We start from the raw sequence: 16,483 nt of genomic DNA, 5'->3' as shown, positions 1-16,483 counted from the left end.
AGAGGAGTCACCAACAGATACCAGCACTATCGATGGACTATGGGCGTCTGTGGAGTCTTCATGTCAGAGTCTCACAATAAGGTGAAGGTCGGATGGTTAGGCCAACATAATGTAGCAACCGATAAGAGTCGAACCCCTTTAGTTTTGGGAATCAAACTTTAACTAGTAAATTTTGATCACTTCACAGAGGGCGCTATCTACAGTATCATCGTGAGGCAGCCAGTCACAACTGGACTTTGCATAGTTATGATATTATAATTGTACCAATGCAAAGAAAAATCGGGGAAATTAATTTCAATTTTGAACTTTTTGACTCGTATTTGGCTTGAACACAGCTGAACCAATGATGCAGACATGCGTTGCCGTGATGTAAATTGTGCCTTGTCATGATGTAGAACGACCACGGTATATTATATGATGTATGAAGACATAAACAGAACATTTAGTGGGTATATATATCCTATATTGAAGACATATATTCCGACCGTAGATGGCGTTCTTCTATTTACAGTTTACAGACCTCGGAATATATAGACGATATCCGAAAAATGTTGATGATCTCTGAACAAAGTCCATATTGAACACATATTGCCTGGCCATGAGGGCTATAGCACCCGTTTATTACACCCGAGGGACTGTGAGTTACCAGAATCACATGCTATCACAGTCACGAGGGGGTAATGAACGGGTGCTATAGCCCGAATTTAGGCCAGGCAATATGTGTTTTATAAAATACCTCATGCTGTGAACTCGCGGTGGTAGACGACATCATCAGAAGCTGCCATTTTGACCTGCTGTGAACTCACGGTGGTCACGTGACCATGTAATAGTTGATGGAACTATTTCCCTAGGGAAATAGTCATTCTATTTTCCTATCACGTGACTGATTCTAGCGAATCATGGCACAGCATTATCACTAGGTATATTATAATCTCAGATATGCAAATGGTTGATGATCTCGGAGTAGCCCTAGTAGCTAATACTCTCCTAACAGATATCAGAATACATTAACAAAATGTACCAGTCTGGTAATAGTGAAAGATAGTCCTTGAGATGTTGCTCAAGACTCGCAAAAAATTGTTACAGTAGTTAATTAAAATATCAAGGTTTACAGTATTTAGGATGGTCCTGAAAGACAGGAATGGTTCTGGAATACAGTGGATGAGTCCAAAATTGCTCAACGAAATCAATTTATGGATGGTTATTGATTCAAAGACCACTTTTTCAATATTTAGTTTAGTGCTATCTTTACAGTTTATATTCAAATGACAAGCATTGAGACTGTCACATTCTGCATATGTAATTTAAAATCAATCTAAGTCTTAAACTCAAATTTAAACAAGAACAGTGGCAACTACATGTACACACTTTGTGTTTACATAACAGCATATAAAGCGAAAAATAGTCTTTTTCCAAGACCCTGCTCTTCTTCCAGATCTTGCATATACAGTGTGTTGTGTCTCAAAAGATTCAAAATGTTCTTCATCACTAAGTCTTGTGTTGCTGCAAATTTCAATGATTATAGCATCGTCTCCATCAGAGTAAATGATATCTGATGTAAATGATATCTGATATCGCACTCTCATTTAACTATAGGTGATACTGGTTCATTTAATATGATCACTGAGTTATCTGTTTACCATTGCCTCAATTGACAAAAAAAAGGACACAATCATTTGATTACTAATTTGATCTTTTATGTCTCAAATTGTGTGTAAACATAGTGTCTCTATGAAAAATGTACATTACTTTATGTGTGCACTTTATTAAAAGCATGGGAAACAAGAATGTATATAACAGAAGGTGATTGAAAATCACAATGATTACACAATTTATCTGTTGAAATATTCCTGACGTCTGACAACACCAAAATAGAAGCCAGCCATTCTACACAAAGTCTCTATCCCCTGTGGCCTTGCCTTGTCATTAATATAGTAACATACACAGCTAACCACTGTATCTGCTGTCTGAGATTCGAATGGCAGTTTCTCTCACCACTAGAGTTTGTGTTATCTCAGACAACCGTTCACCTTTATCATTACAGTAGTGTTCATAATCTAATCATTATCATCACTTATTCTACAATGACCAGCACTGCCATCATCCTCCTCCTCATCATTATCCTCCTCCTCCTCCTCCTCCTCATCATCATCATCATCATCCTCATCATCATCCTCCTTGTCATCATCATCATCATCATCATCCTCCTTGTCATCATCATTATCATCCTCATCCTCCTTGTCATCATCATCATCATTATCATCATCCTCATCCTCCTTGTCATCATCATCGTCATCATCATCATCATCATCATCATCATCATCATCATCGTCGCCATCGTCGTCGTCATCATCAAAACTTGTTATTTCATTAATTTCTCTCTAAATACAATGTTCATTTTAAAGTATACTATTTTTTGTACTGCATTTTCACTCACAAAAACTGCTTTGGTTTTCATGCAAAAAATAAATGAGTGAAATACTGTAACATTAACTTTATGCATTTCTTCTCAAATCAAAGAATATAAAATAAAATAAAAATTGTCCTGCTGGCATCGTTTTATCACCACAGTTGTTGTTTAAGCAGAAGAGACAAATTGGGATAAGATACAATGGTGTTGTATAAATTGTGACATCACAGAATAGCATGATCAAAAAATGCATTTCATTGTCTATAGGAACAGCACATATATATGGAAATCAATATGTGAGTGTGTATTCTTGTGTGACAGACCTAAAACAGAGAAACACAACACTGGAAATGCACATATTGTTAAGAAACATACAGATGATTATTCCTGTACAAAAAAACCTCTTCTACACAAATGCTTAAAAATAAAACATGCAGAGACAATACATTGTATATAAATAATTGAGAAAATATCATTGTTTCAAACAAAAATATAATTTCTAATTCCTGAAGAATGAAAATCGTCTTGGCAACCGCCCATTTTTACTGACTAGGCCGGCTTGAATGTCGTCAAAGTCTGGTAGTTTCCTGAGATCTCCCATGGCAGCAATTGAAGGCTTTAATCTAAGCATTCTGTTTGCAACACGTATAATATCCTCTTCTGTGACATTATCTGTAAAGAAATGTAGTATCAATATCAGTTAGATTGTAAGATATATGTCGTGTTGTTCAGCCCTATCAGACTTCTAAACCACTGGAAGATACATTGTGTTGTTCAGCCCTATCAGACTTCTAAACCACTGGAAGATATGTTGTGTTGTTCAGCCATATCAGGCTTCTAAACCACTGTAAGATATGTTGTGTTGTTCAGCCCTATCAGGCTTATAAACCACTGTAAGATATGTTGTGTTGTTCAGCCCTATCAGACTTCTAAACCAATGTAAGATATGTTGTGTTGTTCAGCTCTATCAGACTTCTAAACCAATGTAAGATATGTCGTGTTGTTCAGCCCTATCAGACTTCTTCTTAACCTGAGAGCTGGCTGATTGTGTGGCATGACACATGGAGAGACCATGAAGGGAGAATCTTGGGTCCAGTGGCTGTAATAATACTATTATTTTGTTATATGAGTGCTCAGATACTGAGGAGAGACCATGAAGGGAGAATCTTGGGTCCAGTGGTTGTAATAATACTATTATTTTGTTATATGGGTGCTCAGATACTGAGGAGAGACCATGATGGGAGAATGTTGGGACTGGTAGCTGTTTTTATACCATTCTCAAGTAAAATAAAGTGATTTGGTATATGATGTTCATTTGATCAAGTAGGATATTATATATTACTACAAATGTACATTTCCTGTTTATATACAGTATACCGTACACAAGCCAAGTTATTATCTTTGAACAGAAAATGCAATTAATATACTCTGGTCGTTCAACATGAATACAACACCTGTCTGCAGTGCTCAAAATATGAGTCAAAATGTTCAAAATTGCCATTATTTTCCTTTATTTTTTTTTTTTTTTATAAATTGTGCTTGAGGACTGGAGGCATAATTCTATTATAATATATCTCAAAAATTTCTCTTCATACAGTCAGAAAATACTTGTGACCTAAGGATTTGTCACTAGAAGTTGCTAGTGACAAGGCCCCTTAGGTGACTCATATTTTCATTGACTGACTAAACAGACCAGATTTCCTCATAATGTTAACATACCTATAAGTCTACAAAACTCTTCAGGTTGTTTTCTGTGTCCCATGGCTAACACCTGTCTGCCAACATCTTCAAAAACAATTGGTCTGGCCTCAAGGTTCATCATTAACATAGATTTCAATTGAGTCTTGGCTCTTTGCAGTTCCATCTGAAAATATTATACTTTTTTAAAAATCATTTTCAGAATAATTGAAAACTATATTCCAATCTTCAATGTCCTCTAAAGAAAAAGTAGAGACTATCCCTACATCTATGTATCACTGCTAAAATGTATTAATATTAAGATGCAGTGATAGTCTACACGTGTATTGGGATAGTCTGATATTAAAGGTTGCATGCACACACTGGAAGTCATTCCAAATCATACACACTGAGGAAATATTTAAAAAAGTACACAGCCTTCAGTAGGACTATAGCTGACTATAAGGCTATTGGCCAGTGAAAACCCTGCTATTTCAATTCGATTTCATTCAGGCAAATTACTAATATTAATATGAATACATAGCCAGCAAAATCTACCGGTAGTAGAATATTGTTCTACCATAATGGCATCCCCTCTATCTTCCATTTAGAATACATTCTTATAACATGTAAACATCTATATAAATTCATTTGTTAGAAATGTGGAGCTAAGAATTATCAACTTACTGGTTCAACCCTGCCTGTCATGGTCACAAATTCTTTCACGATAATTTCAACCAAGTCTTTAAGCTGGAAAAGAAGCAAGCATTGTGAATGAAACATACACAACAGACCATCTCTGGCAATATGTCAGACTTACTAGTACAAATTCAATGACATTAATTTCAACCAAGTCTTTGAGCTGGAAAAGATGACAACACAAAACAATCCCAGACACTGTATCAGTGACCAAAAAAGAAATTTGGTTTTAGATATAAAACTGTGAAATGTGATATACTCATAAAGGGATGGTTTTGGAAATCATGTCAAGTTTACAGCAATAATAAGTTTATCAAGTTATTAAAGTTACAACAAATTCTTTAAACAGACAACTGCCGGTGCCTGGGACCCTATTTTGCATATGACTGACTGTATGTTTGGAGGTGGAGAACTTGTGATGACTCACTGGCAAGTAATCACCAAAATATAAACATTCCCTATATCTGGGTTTTTCACATGCAAATGCCGCATATTTGAATGATCCTGAATGACACACAATCTAAGCAGCTGTTTGCAGGGGAATTTGTCTCATTTGGAAAGTTTTTTTCATTCTATGAAACAAACAGACTGATTTTCAACTAATTTGTGTATCAAGTTACCATCCTACGACATTCCACTTCACAAACAATTTGTACATGATACATGACCTGTGTGTTTCTCGGAGCACAAAAAAATTCTGAAAACAAGACCCAGAAGCTAGTGCTCTGTACAACAGCTTGAATTTCCTGTGTTTGCATAGATTAGCCATAATCCTCTTTATATAGGGCAGTTCTGTCTCTCAACTCAACATTAATACTTACCATAGTAGGATTAGCACTGGCATGAATACAGAATATACCACTATCTTCATAACTGTGATGCATTGCAGTAGCACTGTACATCCAGTGAAATCGATTTAACACATTCAAATACAACCTAGTATACATGCCCTTGCCAGGACCCCCTGCAGAGAATGATCCTCCCCCACCCATCATCATATTGAGTACAGCAAATGGAATAAAATCATCTTCTTTGTGTCCACAGCTCTCCATGGCAACCACAATGTGTGCTAATTCTGGAATGGGGGTCCCTGGAGCTATATTGGCCATGTCTCGTTCTTCCTACAATGGGGACAGAAAACAATGTAGGGGCTATGGTTAAATATGGAATAAGTTTCACATTTTCTATTAATATTAATAAGGTTATTGTATATACTTCCTACATAACAAACTTCCCATGGATTGTCCCAACACTGAGTACACTATATCCCAAATATCAACAATTTTTTACCATGGTTTCACTTCTCATTCTGTATATGACTTGTCAATGATGGCATTTCACACAAAGAAAATATAGTAATGTTTGTAAGAATCTCTCACATCAAATGAAGAAATGTAGCGATGTTTGTAATATTTTGTCGACAATGAAACGCAGCAAAGTTTAACCACATAATGCTATGATTCAGGTGATATGGTTTTCACTGTGTTATGCCAGATCTGTTGAAATGATTATACTGACATTCAGATATCTGCCTTGACTTCCAAATACCTCCCACTTACTTACAGATCAGAATTCACTGACTGCCCAACAAAGCAATGTTAACAGGACTTCAGTAATCACAAAGTACCTTTTCATACAAACAGGATACAGGTCTGCACTCCATAATAAAATACCGATACCTACACCTATACAAGTGAAAGACCTACCGTAACAATGCCACCATTGTACTGTGATATTGAGTGATCCACTCCTTTGCTAAGACTAGTATCAAGTTCTGTTTCCCATACTGGTTTAGCTGTCAGGAAATGTCTTTGTACCATCTTGACTAAGTCATCATGTTCCATTCCAACACCAGCTATAACCATTCTTGAAGGTGAGTAATAGTTGTGCATGAAATTCAAAATTTCAGTTCTGTCAATAGATCTTATGTTCTCCTTTGGACAAAACCTAGGCAGTCCTAGTGTATTCTGTCTGTATGCAGCCTGTAAAGTAAACCATATTGGTAACTAATTAGTTTTCAAAGTTTTAGTTTTAGCTAAAGAAAATTAACATAATGCACACTTACACATACATGATAATATTATCCAAATTCTTACAAAAACACAAAGTCATATACAAAATAATCATCAAAATGCCTATGTCATTTGTTTTCTTATGGTTGGCTTTCATGTTAAGAAAAGTAATAATTAAAATTTTGGATTTGCTTCCAAGTAATTTTTTGACTCTGTGTGTAGAAATTTTCATTACTAAGTATGAATCCACAGTCCATGAACATTCATTAGCGGAAGAAATTGTATGTAATATTTCTATCATTTACTTATTTCATCTCACATAAATATTACATCTATGTCAATCCTGTGAGGTAGGTACTCAAGTACATTTCATTCATCTACTTCTTAAACACTGTTTTCCACATGAATATACCTACCGCATGAATCATTTCTGTTAGCAGAGGTTCAGGATCTGGTCTAAGCCTCAGAGATTCTAATTCAAACTGGATGATTTGAGCCGACAAATCAATCTGTAAGAAAACAAAGAGACAATGCAATGTGTTGTAGAAGTGTACAACATACTTATTGCAACATTTTATGGTGACAGATCTTAATTGTTTGTGCTCTCACATTATAGCCAGAACAGCACACACCACCCAATTGTGACACTGTCAAGCCAGTATGTCAAGTCAGACAGCCAAGTCTCTGGGCTATACTGTCAAGTCAGATAGCCAAGTCTCTGGGCTATACTGTCAAGTCAGATAGCCAAGTCTCGGGGCTATACTGTCAAGCCAGTATGTCAAGTCAGACAGCCAAGTTTCTGGGCTATACTGTCAAGTCAGATAGCCAAGTCTCTGGGCTATACTGTCAAGCCAGTATGTCAAGTCAGCTAGTCAAGTCTCTAGGTTATACTGTCAAGCCAGTATGTCAAGTCAGATAGCAAAGTCTCTGGGCTATACTGTCACACCAGTATGTCAAGTCAGATAGCCAAGTCACTGGGCTATACTGTCAAACCAGTATGTCAAGTCAGATAGTCAAGTCTCTGGGCTATACTGTCAAGCCAGTATGTCAAGTCCGATAGCCAAGTCTCTAGGCTATACTGTCAAGTCAGATAGCCAAGTCTCTGAGCCATACTGTCATGTCAGTATATTGACTAAGATAGCCAAGTCTCTAGACTAAAGAATCTGATGATATATCAACTCACCTCTTCTGGAGTCAGTTTGGGTTGTAATACTGCATCTGCCAATACACTGATACCAGTTTCTAATCCACTGCTTTCTACTGACATAGCATACACCATGGTGTCTCTGGAAATATTAAATAAAAAAGATCATAGATGCTTTATACTAACAAAGTCATGAACATAATTCACTACAAACAAAATAGTCAACACTTGTGTACAATTGTAAGTTTTGTTTTGTCATTTCTTATATCAGTTCTCTCTCTCTCTCTCTCTCTCTCTCTCTCTCTCTCTCTCTCTCTCTCTCTCTCTCTCTCTCTCTCTCTCTCTCTCTCTCTCTCTCTCTCTCTCTCTCTCTCTCTCTCTCTCTCTCTCTCTCTCTCTCTCTCTCTCTCTCTCTCTCTCTTTTGTGTTAAAAAATGGATCTCATTCTACCTCAGCTTTAGCATACTTAGGAACTTGAAGAGCAGTGTCTGAAGAAACAAAGTACCACAACAAATTATAATATTTCTATTTTTGTCATATTTCAAGTACGTACATCTTTAATGATTTTGTGCAATATCTTAATCAAAGGTGCAACATTGTTTATCCTGAATAACCTTTGTTGTTGTACTTTACCTTGATGACAGACTGTCGACAATCCCATCATAATTTACCTTGCTGACAGACTGTCTACATTTCCATTGTAATTTACCTTGATGACTACCTTTCTACAATCCCATCATACAGTGTACTTTACCTTGATGACTGACTACCTGTCTACAATCCCATCATACTTTACCTTGATGACTGGCTGTCTACAATCCCGCCATATTTTTCCAACTCTTGCATTATATGATCTCTGCTCTCATATTTGGATGAAGACTACAGGTATAAAAACACAAAATTGAAATATATTATTACAAGTAAACTTTGATCTTTTTATTTTTACTAATACCACTATATCTAGATCTGCTACAAGAAAGAACAGAGAATTCAGTGTCATCACTTCACATGGGAAATGGACAACATACTAGTGATGAGTATGATTCTAAAACGAAATGGGAAAACTTTTCCAAGATCATCTATACCACTGTCAGACAAAATGAAAAGATATAGATGGACAAAAGTTCTTGCATTGCATACCTGATGTATAAATGAAGAAAACACATGCACACACACACGCACTTACGCACGCACACACGCACGCACACACACACACACACACAAACACACACACACACGTGTGCACACACATGCACACGCACACGCACACACACACACACACACACACACACACACACACACACACACACACACCATGTACTGACTAAATCTCTGTCTGGTTATCTTTCATATCACAAATGCCTGTGCTTTTGTGTATCAATATTCTTTTACACATATGTGAATCTACTTTACAAATAATTGTAGCCAAAATATGCTTCAATTATGACAATTAATCTCTATGTTTCTAATGCAAATTCTGCAGACTGAAGTTTGCCATATATGACTAAATGTCCTGACCTTGTGAGAGCCTATAATCCATACTGTCATGGTCAACAAAACTCAAATCTGGGCTGTTAAGCTTTCACTGTTTATCTCACGAAAAGCTAAACATCATTTCTGATAACTGATTAGCACATTTTGGCAACAATGTTGGAAGAGACATAACAATAGGGAAGTTGCAAACCCGCCATGTTGAATGATGCATCATGGGAAATATAATAAATACTAATCAATTAGCATCGTAAACAATAATGTTATATTGTTTGTAACCACAAATAATCAATTCATAGTCACCCTGACCATTGTGGGAGGTTTATTTTATCGGTAGCTCCAGATTAGGTATTACAATAACCACAGATAATCCCATAGTCCTTTGCATCTGAGCATGCTCAGTCTGGATTGCAAGTTCCCTATTATTTGATATTTGGTTAAAATTGCATTGAATGTTTAAGACCATATCACAGAGTCGGTTGATATATATAATGACCTTATTGTGACTAATATTACAAAAAGTTATTGCACAGGAATAGTACACGGTTTCACTATAGCAATACATGGTACAGCATAGAATTAACCTTGGCTTAGCAGAGCTGCTTATGTAAGATATTATCAAACACATGAAGATTTTCTCAGCAAAGGTTTGTTTTGTAACTTAGTCTAGTTGAGAAATACTCACCATGAAGGCCAACTTTTCAAGAAAATGTGAGACACCATTCTTGTAGGCCACTTCATACCGAGAGCCAGAATCTACAAAGACTGTAAGTAAAACAGAAAAATTGCACATGATACAGGATGGACAGAAATTAGGTTTACATTCTTTATATTCTTATTTCCTAAAATCTGAACAAAACAAACAAACAAATAAATAAATAAACACAGTAATTATGTACAAGATCTAATTCTGTCACTAGTATTTGAAACACAAAGATAAATGAACTACAACTTAGTAACTAATTAATGAATGTTGTTATACTTGACAAAAATATATTTATATATGTCATTATACAATGCACAAACCAAGTTATTGTCTTTGAACAGAAAATATGGTTTTTATATCCTGATCGTTGTATGTCAACAACCCATCTCTACTGGTTCGGTGGTGCTCAAAATATAATGTCAAAATATTTCAAATCACAATTGTTTTTCCTCATTTTTCATAAACTATGCTTGAGGAGGTATGTATTATTAGATTATTTCCCAATACTTTCCTTTCATTCAGGACAAAACAGTTTTGCCACTACTTGTTTAATAGTGACTTGTAGTGACAAGACCCCTTAGGTCACTCATGTTTTCCTTGGCTGAATGAAAAAAAAATATTGGACAATAATATCCTAAGTGTGTATATATGCATAATTTTCCAGACTGGCAACAAAACAATGAGAATATTTTGCATGTTAACATATATATACTGGTTTTATACACAGAAAGACATTTAAAATTCCAGGTACTGATTCACATGATTTTCCATCTATGAGTCTTGACAGTTGAAACTGCTAAACTTTGTACATCATGATCTGAGACTTCATTTTACCAAGAACAAGATCTCTCTCCTTACAGGGGTCAGAGATGATTTGATACCACTTTACCATCTAGACATCAGACAATTGCTATCAGAGATTTACACACCTTCAAGCATACTAAATTCTTCAGAGTTATTCTCTGATTTGCCTTTAGACACAATAACTTACCTCCCAATGTACAAAACTGTCCAAATTTATTCTGTGAGGTGACTTTTAACCCATTTGATAGCGTTGTTACATGAGTTTGATGTGTATGATCCGTACTAGTAGCGTAGACAGGTTGTGGTAATCCTGGTAAGGATTGTGTAAGTGGTGTTGTTTCTGGACTTCCATGACCACTGCAATATCTTCTAAGATTACGACAGTTTTTACTTGGCCTGTAAACCAAATTATACAAAAATATAGCAAATTATTCAACTTGTTGACTACTACTACGATTCTCTTGCTGGAATGATTTAGAACAATCTTCTACAATATCTCCATCTAACATTAAAGTACCAAGAGGCAAAAACAGAAAACACATACATACAAGCAATTACAACTTACAAGGGGTTAAGGGTACAAGGATTGAAGGAGGAAAGATGACGACCTTGAAGAAGGCTTTCCAATCCATTCAATTCTAGCTGCAACAATTATAGCGTTTGATGTGATTTTGAGGGCTTTTTTGTGCCTTTTTCTTCCAACGCTTAACCCGAATCAAACGTCGGAACGAAAAAAGGCACAAAAACAGACGAAAAAGCCCTCAAAATCACATCAAACGATACAATTATTGCAGCTAATTCAATTCATACGTACTATATACTGGCGACTGGGAGTGGAATCATTAGCTGATGCAATGCGCTAACTGTCGATATCTGTTTTCATTCCAGTCCATTCGATCAATCAGAAAGACACATAGTTAGTTCTCAATATAAAAACTTAGATATGAACGCAATGCCTACCTGAAAGTACTACCTGCTAGGTCGAAAATGCGAGCGGCTCCGTTCACCATGCGGGCTGCCATGTTGATTTGAATGACCTTAACATTTAAATTGGGTCAAAGGTTATACATACATAACTTGTGATGGACAGCGCCCTCAATAATTTGCGCAAAAGTTGAGCAGATAGGCAACAGGTGGCGGAATCGCAATTGAGCTGAAAAGTGACCCTCCCTCAATTTAATTTCTCGACAATATTATTATCACCCTCCCCCTGTTCAAATATTTCACTTTCACTTTTAGTGTCTCACTATTACCACCACATAAATCAATGTCTGCATATGGACCTTTTAAAGGCCAGCACTACCAAAGACTCACATCTCCACTCCACCACATTATCTATGGCAATATCTTGCCATGCTGAAGCCCCTTTATGTTGAAGCCCCTTTATGTATATCCAATTACGTTAAGAAAAAGTGTGGAATAAAGGGAATGTTAAACAGATCTCCATATCTATGACAGAATTCATCGAATCTGTTTAATGTTAGCAATATTTTGATAGTACATATAGTACAAAGTTTATCCATTATCCATTAATTTGATACTGTAACAAAGATCTGTTTTCAGCGATATATTTATAGTATTGCTAATACTAGTTAGATTTTCATCACAACATAAACACTAGACTTGCACCAGTCCCTCGGGACTGTGGAATAAAGGGAATGTTAAACAGATCTCCATATCTATGACAGAATTCATCGAATCTGTTTAATGTTAGCAATATTTTGATAGTACATATAGTACAAAGTTTATCCATTATCCATTAATTTGATACTGTAACAAAGATCTGTTTTCAGCGATATATTTATAGTATTGCTAATACTAGTTAGATTTTCATCACAACATAAACACTAGACTTGCACCAGTCCCTCGGGAGATTTGTTTAGTCTCATAATCTTAAATTATTTGAGTTGTTATTCACTTTCACTTTTATAAAGTTTAAAGGAAAATGTCCTCAACTTTAAAAAAAAAGAGATGACAATTACAAGTTGTCTCCAAAGGGCTATACGCTTTTATCTAACTGTTTCTCAATTACTCATTCAGGTTTAGACTGTCGACAGTCGCTCGCGCCTTTTTTCCTACGTCTTATCTAAACTTCGATCCGGCGCAACACTATTTTAATCGCATACTGATATCGAGGGCCGAAGGCCCGAGTGATCGAGTGCCGAACGCCCGAGCCTTCGGCCCTCGATATCAGTATGCGATTATAGTAGTATTGCGCCGGATCGGAGTGCGGCAACGACATAAGTTTAGATAAAACGTAGGGAAAAAAAGGCGCAAGCGACTGCCGACAGTCTAATTCAGGTTATCATTTCACATAAAAGAACACAATTGTGCGGGGGTTTTAAAATTGTTTATTCAAATGAAGAAAGAAGAAAGCCCGGATCCTTGAGCAATCCTACACAGACACCTAAAGTAAATATCAAACGCCCATTTTCCATAATGGTTCAAATCTGTTTTATATACCGCATTATGAATGTCATATTTCGTGTCTACAAAAATTACAATGTTTTGGTCATCTCAAGGCACTAGTTCACCACTCTAATACAACGTTGCCATTGAAAACTTACTGCCACAGTGGCACAAGTGCCACATTGTAAAGTAATATCATAACACATCAGTGAAATGCAGTAAATTAACTCTTAGTTGTGGTGTGAGGAGGGGAATAGGTCTGAAAGTAGCTATCCATTCATTATTACATATAATAACATTGACCATTTAATTAACAGGTACACTTTCTTTTTTTTAAAAGAAAGAAATTTTTTAAGTAATTGAACAATTTCTAGCGAATATATCTTTTGTTCCTTAATGGAAAAATGTCTCAGTTGCAGCCAGTGCTAGTTCAACAATATCTAAAACTAGGTATGTTTTATACGTATCTAGGTATTTTCCACTAGGAAAGTATTTAGGTAATGCAACTACGTGTACAGTAATACAAACAAACAAATACGTATCTGACAGAAAAATTATTGGTAAACAAAAATTCATAGTAACAGATGATTGTGTAATTGAATACATAATGTTGTTTTATAACTATTTGATTGTGTAGAAAAAGTGCAATTTAATGGTTGGATATGTTCGTACAACTCATTCTAGACAGCATTTTATATCTGTACGAACTGTAGTCGTTATATCGTTATCTATGAAGCATAAAGATAAGGTCATGTATATATATGGAAACTTTAAATATAAGCTTGTGTATATGATGTTCTGGAAGTCCAACATAACCTGGTCAACAAAGCTTGCCTTTTTCAGAGCATGTGTAGAACTCTTATATGGTTCAGAGACTTGGACTATGAAGAAACAATTGCAAGACCGACTCGATGGTATATATACTCGTCTACTCATGAGAGTGCAGAACACCTCTCGGCGGGAACACAAGTCCAAGTCTGAAAGTTATGGCAACATTCCTTCCATGTCCATCATTCTTGCAAAGCGAAGAGCACGCTTTGCAGGTCACTGCTTCCGTGCAAAGGGCCAAATCATATCTCTGCTCACGATTGCCTTGTCCAAATAGGGGAAGAAGACCTCTCAGCTACATGAACACAATTGCTAGAGATACCAAGCAAAAGATTGTAGACTCTATCTCGGATGCGTCCGCATGGTGGGGGTGATGATGATGATGATGATGATGATGATGATGATGATGATGATGATGATGATGATGATGATGATGATGATGATGATATGATGTTCAAAACTAAATATCTCTAGAGTTAACATTTATTTCAAAATTTCTACTAATAATATATTGAAGACAATTTAGTTTCGATGACAACTTCTAGCATGTGTACCTGCTGGGATGTGATTAACTCTCCCCTGTAACTTGTATCCATGGAGTTACCCTCCTCTGCCTCACTTCGGGTCTCAGTAACTAAATAAGAATACCATAATTTAAAATATAAAATTTGTCAGATAATTATCGCTGATGAATATCTAATATCTAGGAACTCGCGCTTTCGACTGTTTGATATTGTATGATGTTCGGGTTGTTGACACGTCAGAATTCAAACAATTTAAGCCTGGAAGAAAGGAAAAATAACAACCCATTAGAATATTTATTTCCAAAGCACTAACAGCCCATAATACGACAGGTCAGTGTGAGTATGTAACTCAAACAATTTACTTTGTTGCATTATTAATAAATTTAAACTTACTGCTATATTTTAAACCATTCAAAAGAAAGATTATTGACACATATTGATTAGAACTTGTTATTTGCTCTATCGGAGAGTTTCTATTATTCCAGTATACATGACTCTCTAAACATAACATGTTTTTTTGTATTGCATTTACATTTTAACCTTCAGGTCGCAAACATGGATATGGAAATCAGCGTTGAATAACGCCCCCCAGGAAGTCATGGCACCATAATACATTTCAAGTATCAATAAAAGAGCTACCTGTTTTTCTCGTGGTTTATATTCATAGCACTACGCATACATGCTATGCAAATATACTGATTTGAAATTGATTGTGCTGTCTGATATATATATATATATATATATATATATATATATATATATATATATATATATATATATATATATATATATATATATATATATATATATATATATATTACATTAATTACTTCTACGACCTATGTTCAGTGATGAGTTGGGGGGGGGGGTACTGTATTATTACACATTAAACTAAGTGCAGCCGGGAGGGGGGCTACGAAACTTTCAATTCTTGGGTTCATGGGGGGGGGGGCATACAACTTTTTGAGAGCACTAAGAGGGAGGGACGCTGCGAAATTCTGACCCCAGCCTTAATACATTTCTTGAGCAACAAATAAATTTTTCGAACAAGGACATTGTACTTTACTTCAATGCCAGGGGTCAAAGAGTGTCAATTCTTAAACAAGTATTCATGGTTTGAACTTGAATTACGTCAAAAAACGAATCACATCATTTCTGGATAGATTAGGATTTCACTTGGACGTCATTAGTCACGCACCTTTTAAGCGATCAACATATATATAGGTTAGGATTTCACTTGGTCACGCACCGTCATGCCTATTACCATGCTGTGTTCCAAGCTCGTAACAGGTCGATCGCACGGAAGTCCAGCCACACAATAACCTAGCTTGTGTTACACAAACGTAATATTTTGATATTTTGGTCGATTCAGCCAAAAGGTGCTTGAAAGTGATGTTTCTTGTGCTCATTATATGAGAAAGGGAGGCTGGAAGATTTTTGAAAGACCTGCACAAGATCACAGGTAGATTTTAATCAAATTTATGACATCACCATCAGGCGTAAAAAAAATTATGTGGTTCCGATTACATTCAATTTTAGAATAGGTGGGGTAGGTAGCTTTTTTATTTTATTGTATGAGTGTCTAGTTCAGCAGGTAGTTATGTTTTTCTGTTGTTTTCCATATGGTCTCTGTGTTATTGGCTTCTTCCCATCAGATGTACAGCCATTACAGATTGGAAGAACAGTTTTATATTGTCTTTTTTCAGTTGATGTTAGTTTCCGCATCCACTATTTCTTGCGAGACTTCACAATTTTCGCTATTTTCTTTTTTTCCCTCGA

General features: G+C 35.9%; 1 protein-coding gene across 1 annotated transcript; it reads right to left on the bottom strand.

Annotated features, from left to right (window-relative positions):
- Positions 1-1,705: 1,705 nt before the first annotated feature.
- LOC144441116 (mitochondrial-processing peptidase subunit alpha-like) lies at positions 1,706-11,955 on the bottom strand. The gene is made up of 11 exons (XM_078130645.1): positions 11,904-11,955; positions 11,131-11,339; positions 10,119-10,198; positions 8,739-8,821; positions 7,982-8,084; positions 7,215-7,307; positions 6,493-6,768; positions 5,608-5,907; positions 4,775-4,837; positions 4,130-4,274; positions 1,706-3,082 (listed from the first exon to the last, which is right to left on the bottom strand). Exons 1-11 carry the CDS (start codon positions 11,951-11,953, stop codon positions 2,910-2,912), a joined length of 1,575 nt encoding a protein of 524 aa, XP_077986771.1. The 5' UTR covers positions 11,954-11,955; the 3' UTR covers positions 1,706-2,909.
- Positions 11,956-16,483: the final 4,528 nt, after the last annotated feature.

This window comes from Glandiceps talaboti, chromosome 10 (assembly GCF_964340395.1).
Source record: "Glandiceps talaboti chromosome 10, keGlaTala1.1, whole genome shotgun sequence".
NCBI lineage: Eukaryota > Metazoa > Hemichordata > Enteropneusta > Spengelidae > Glandiceps > Glandiceps talaboti.
Note: the sequence above shows the minus strand (reverse complement) of the source record. Positions and strands in the feature narration are given on the sequence as shown.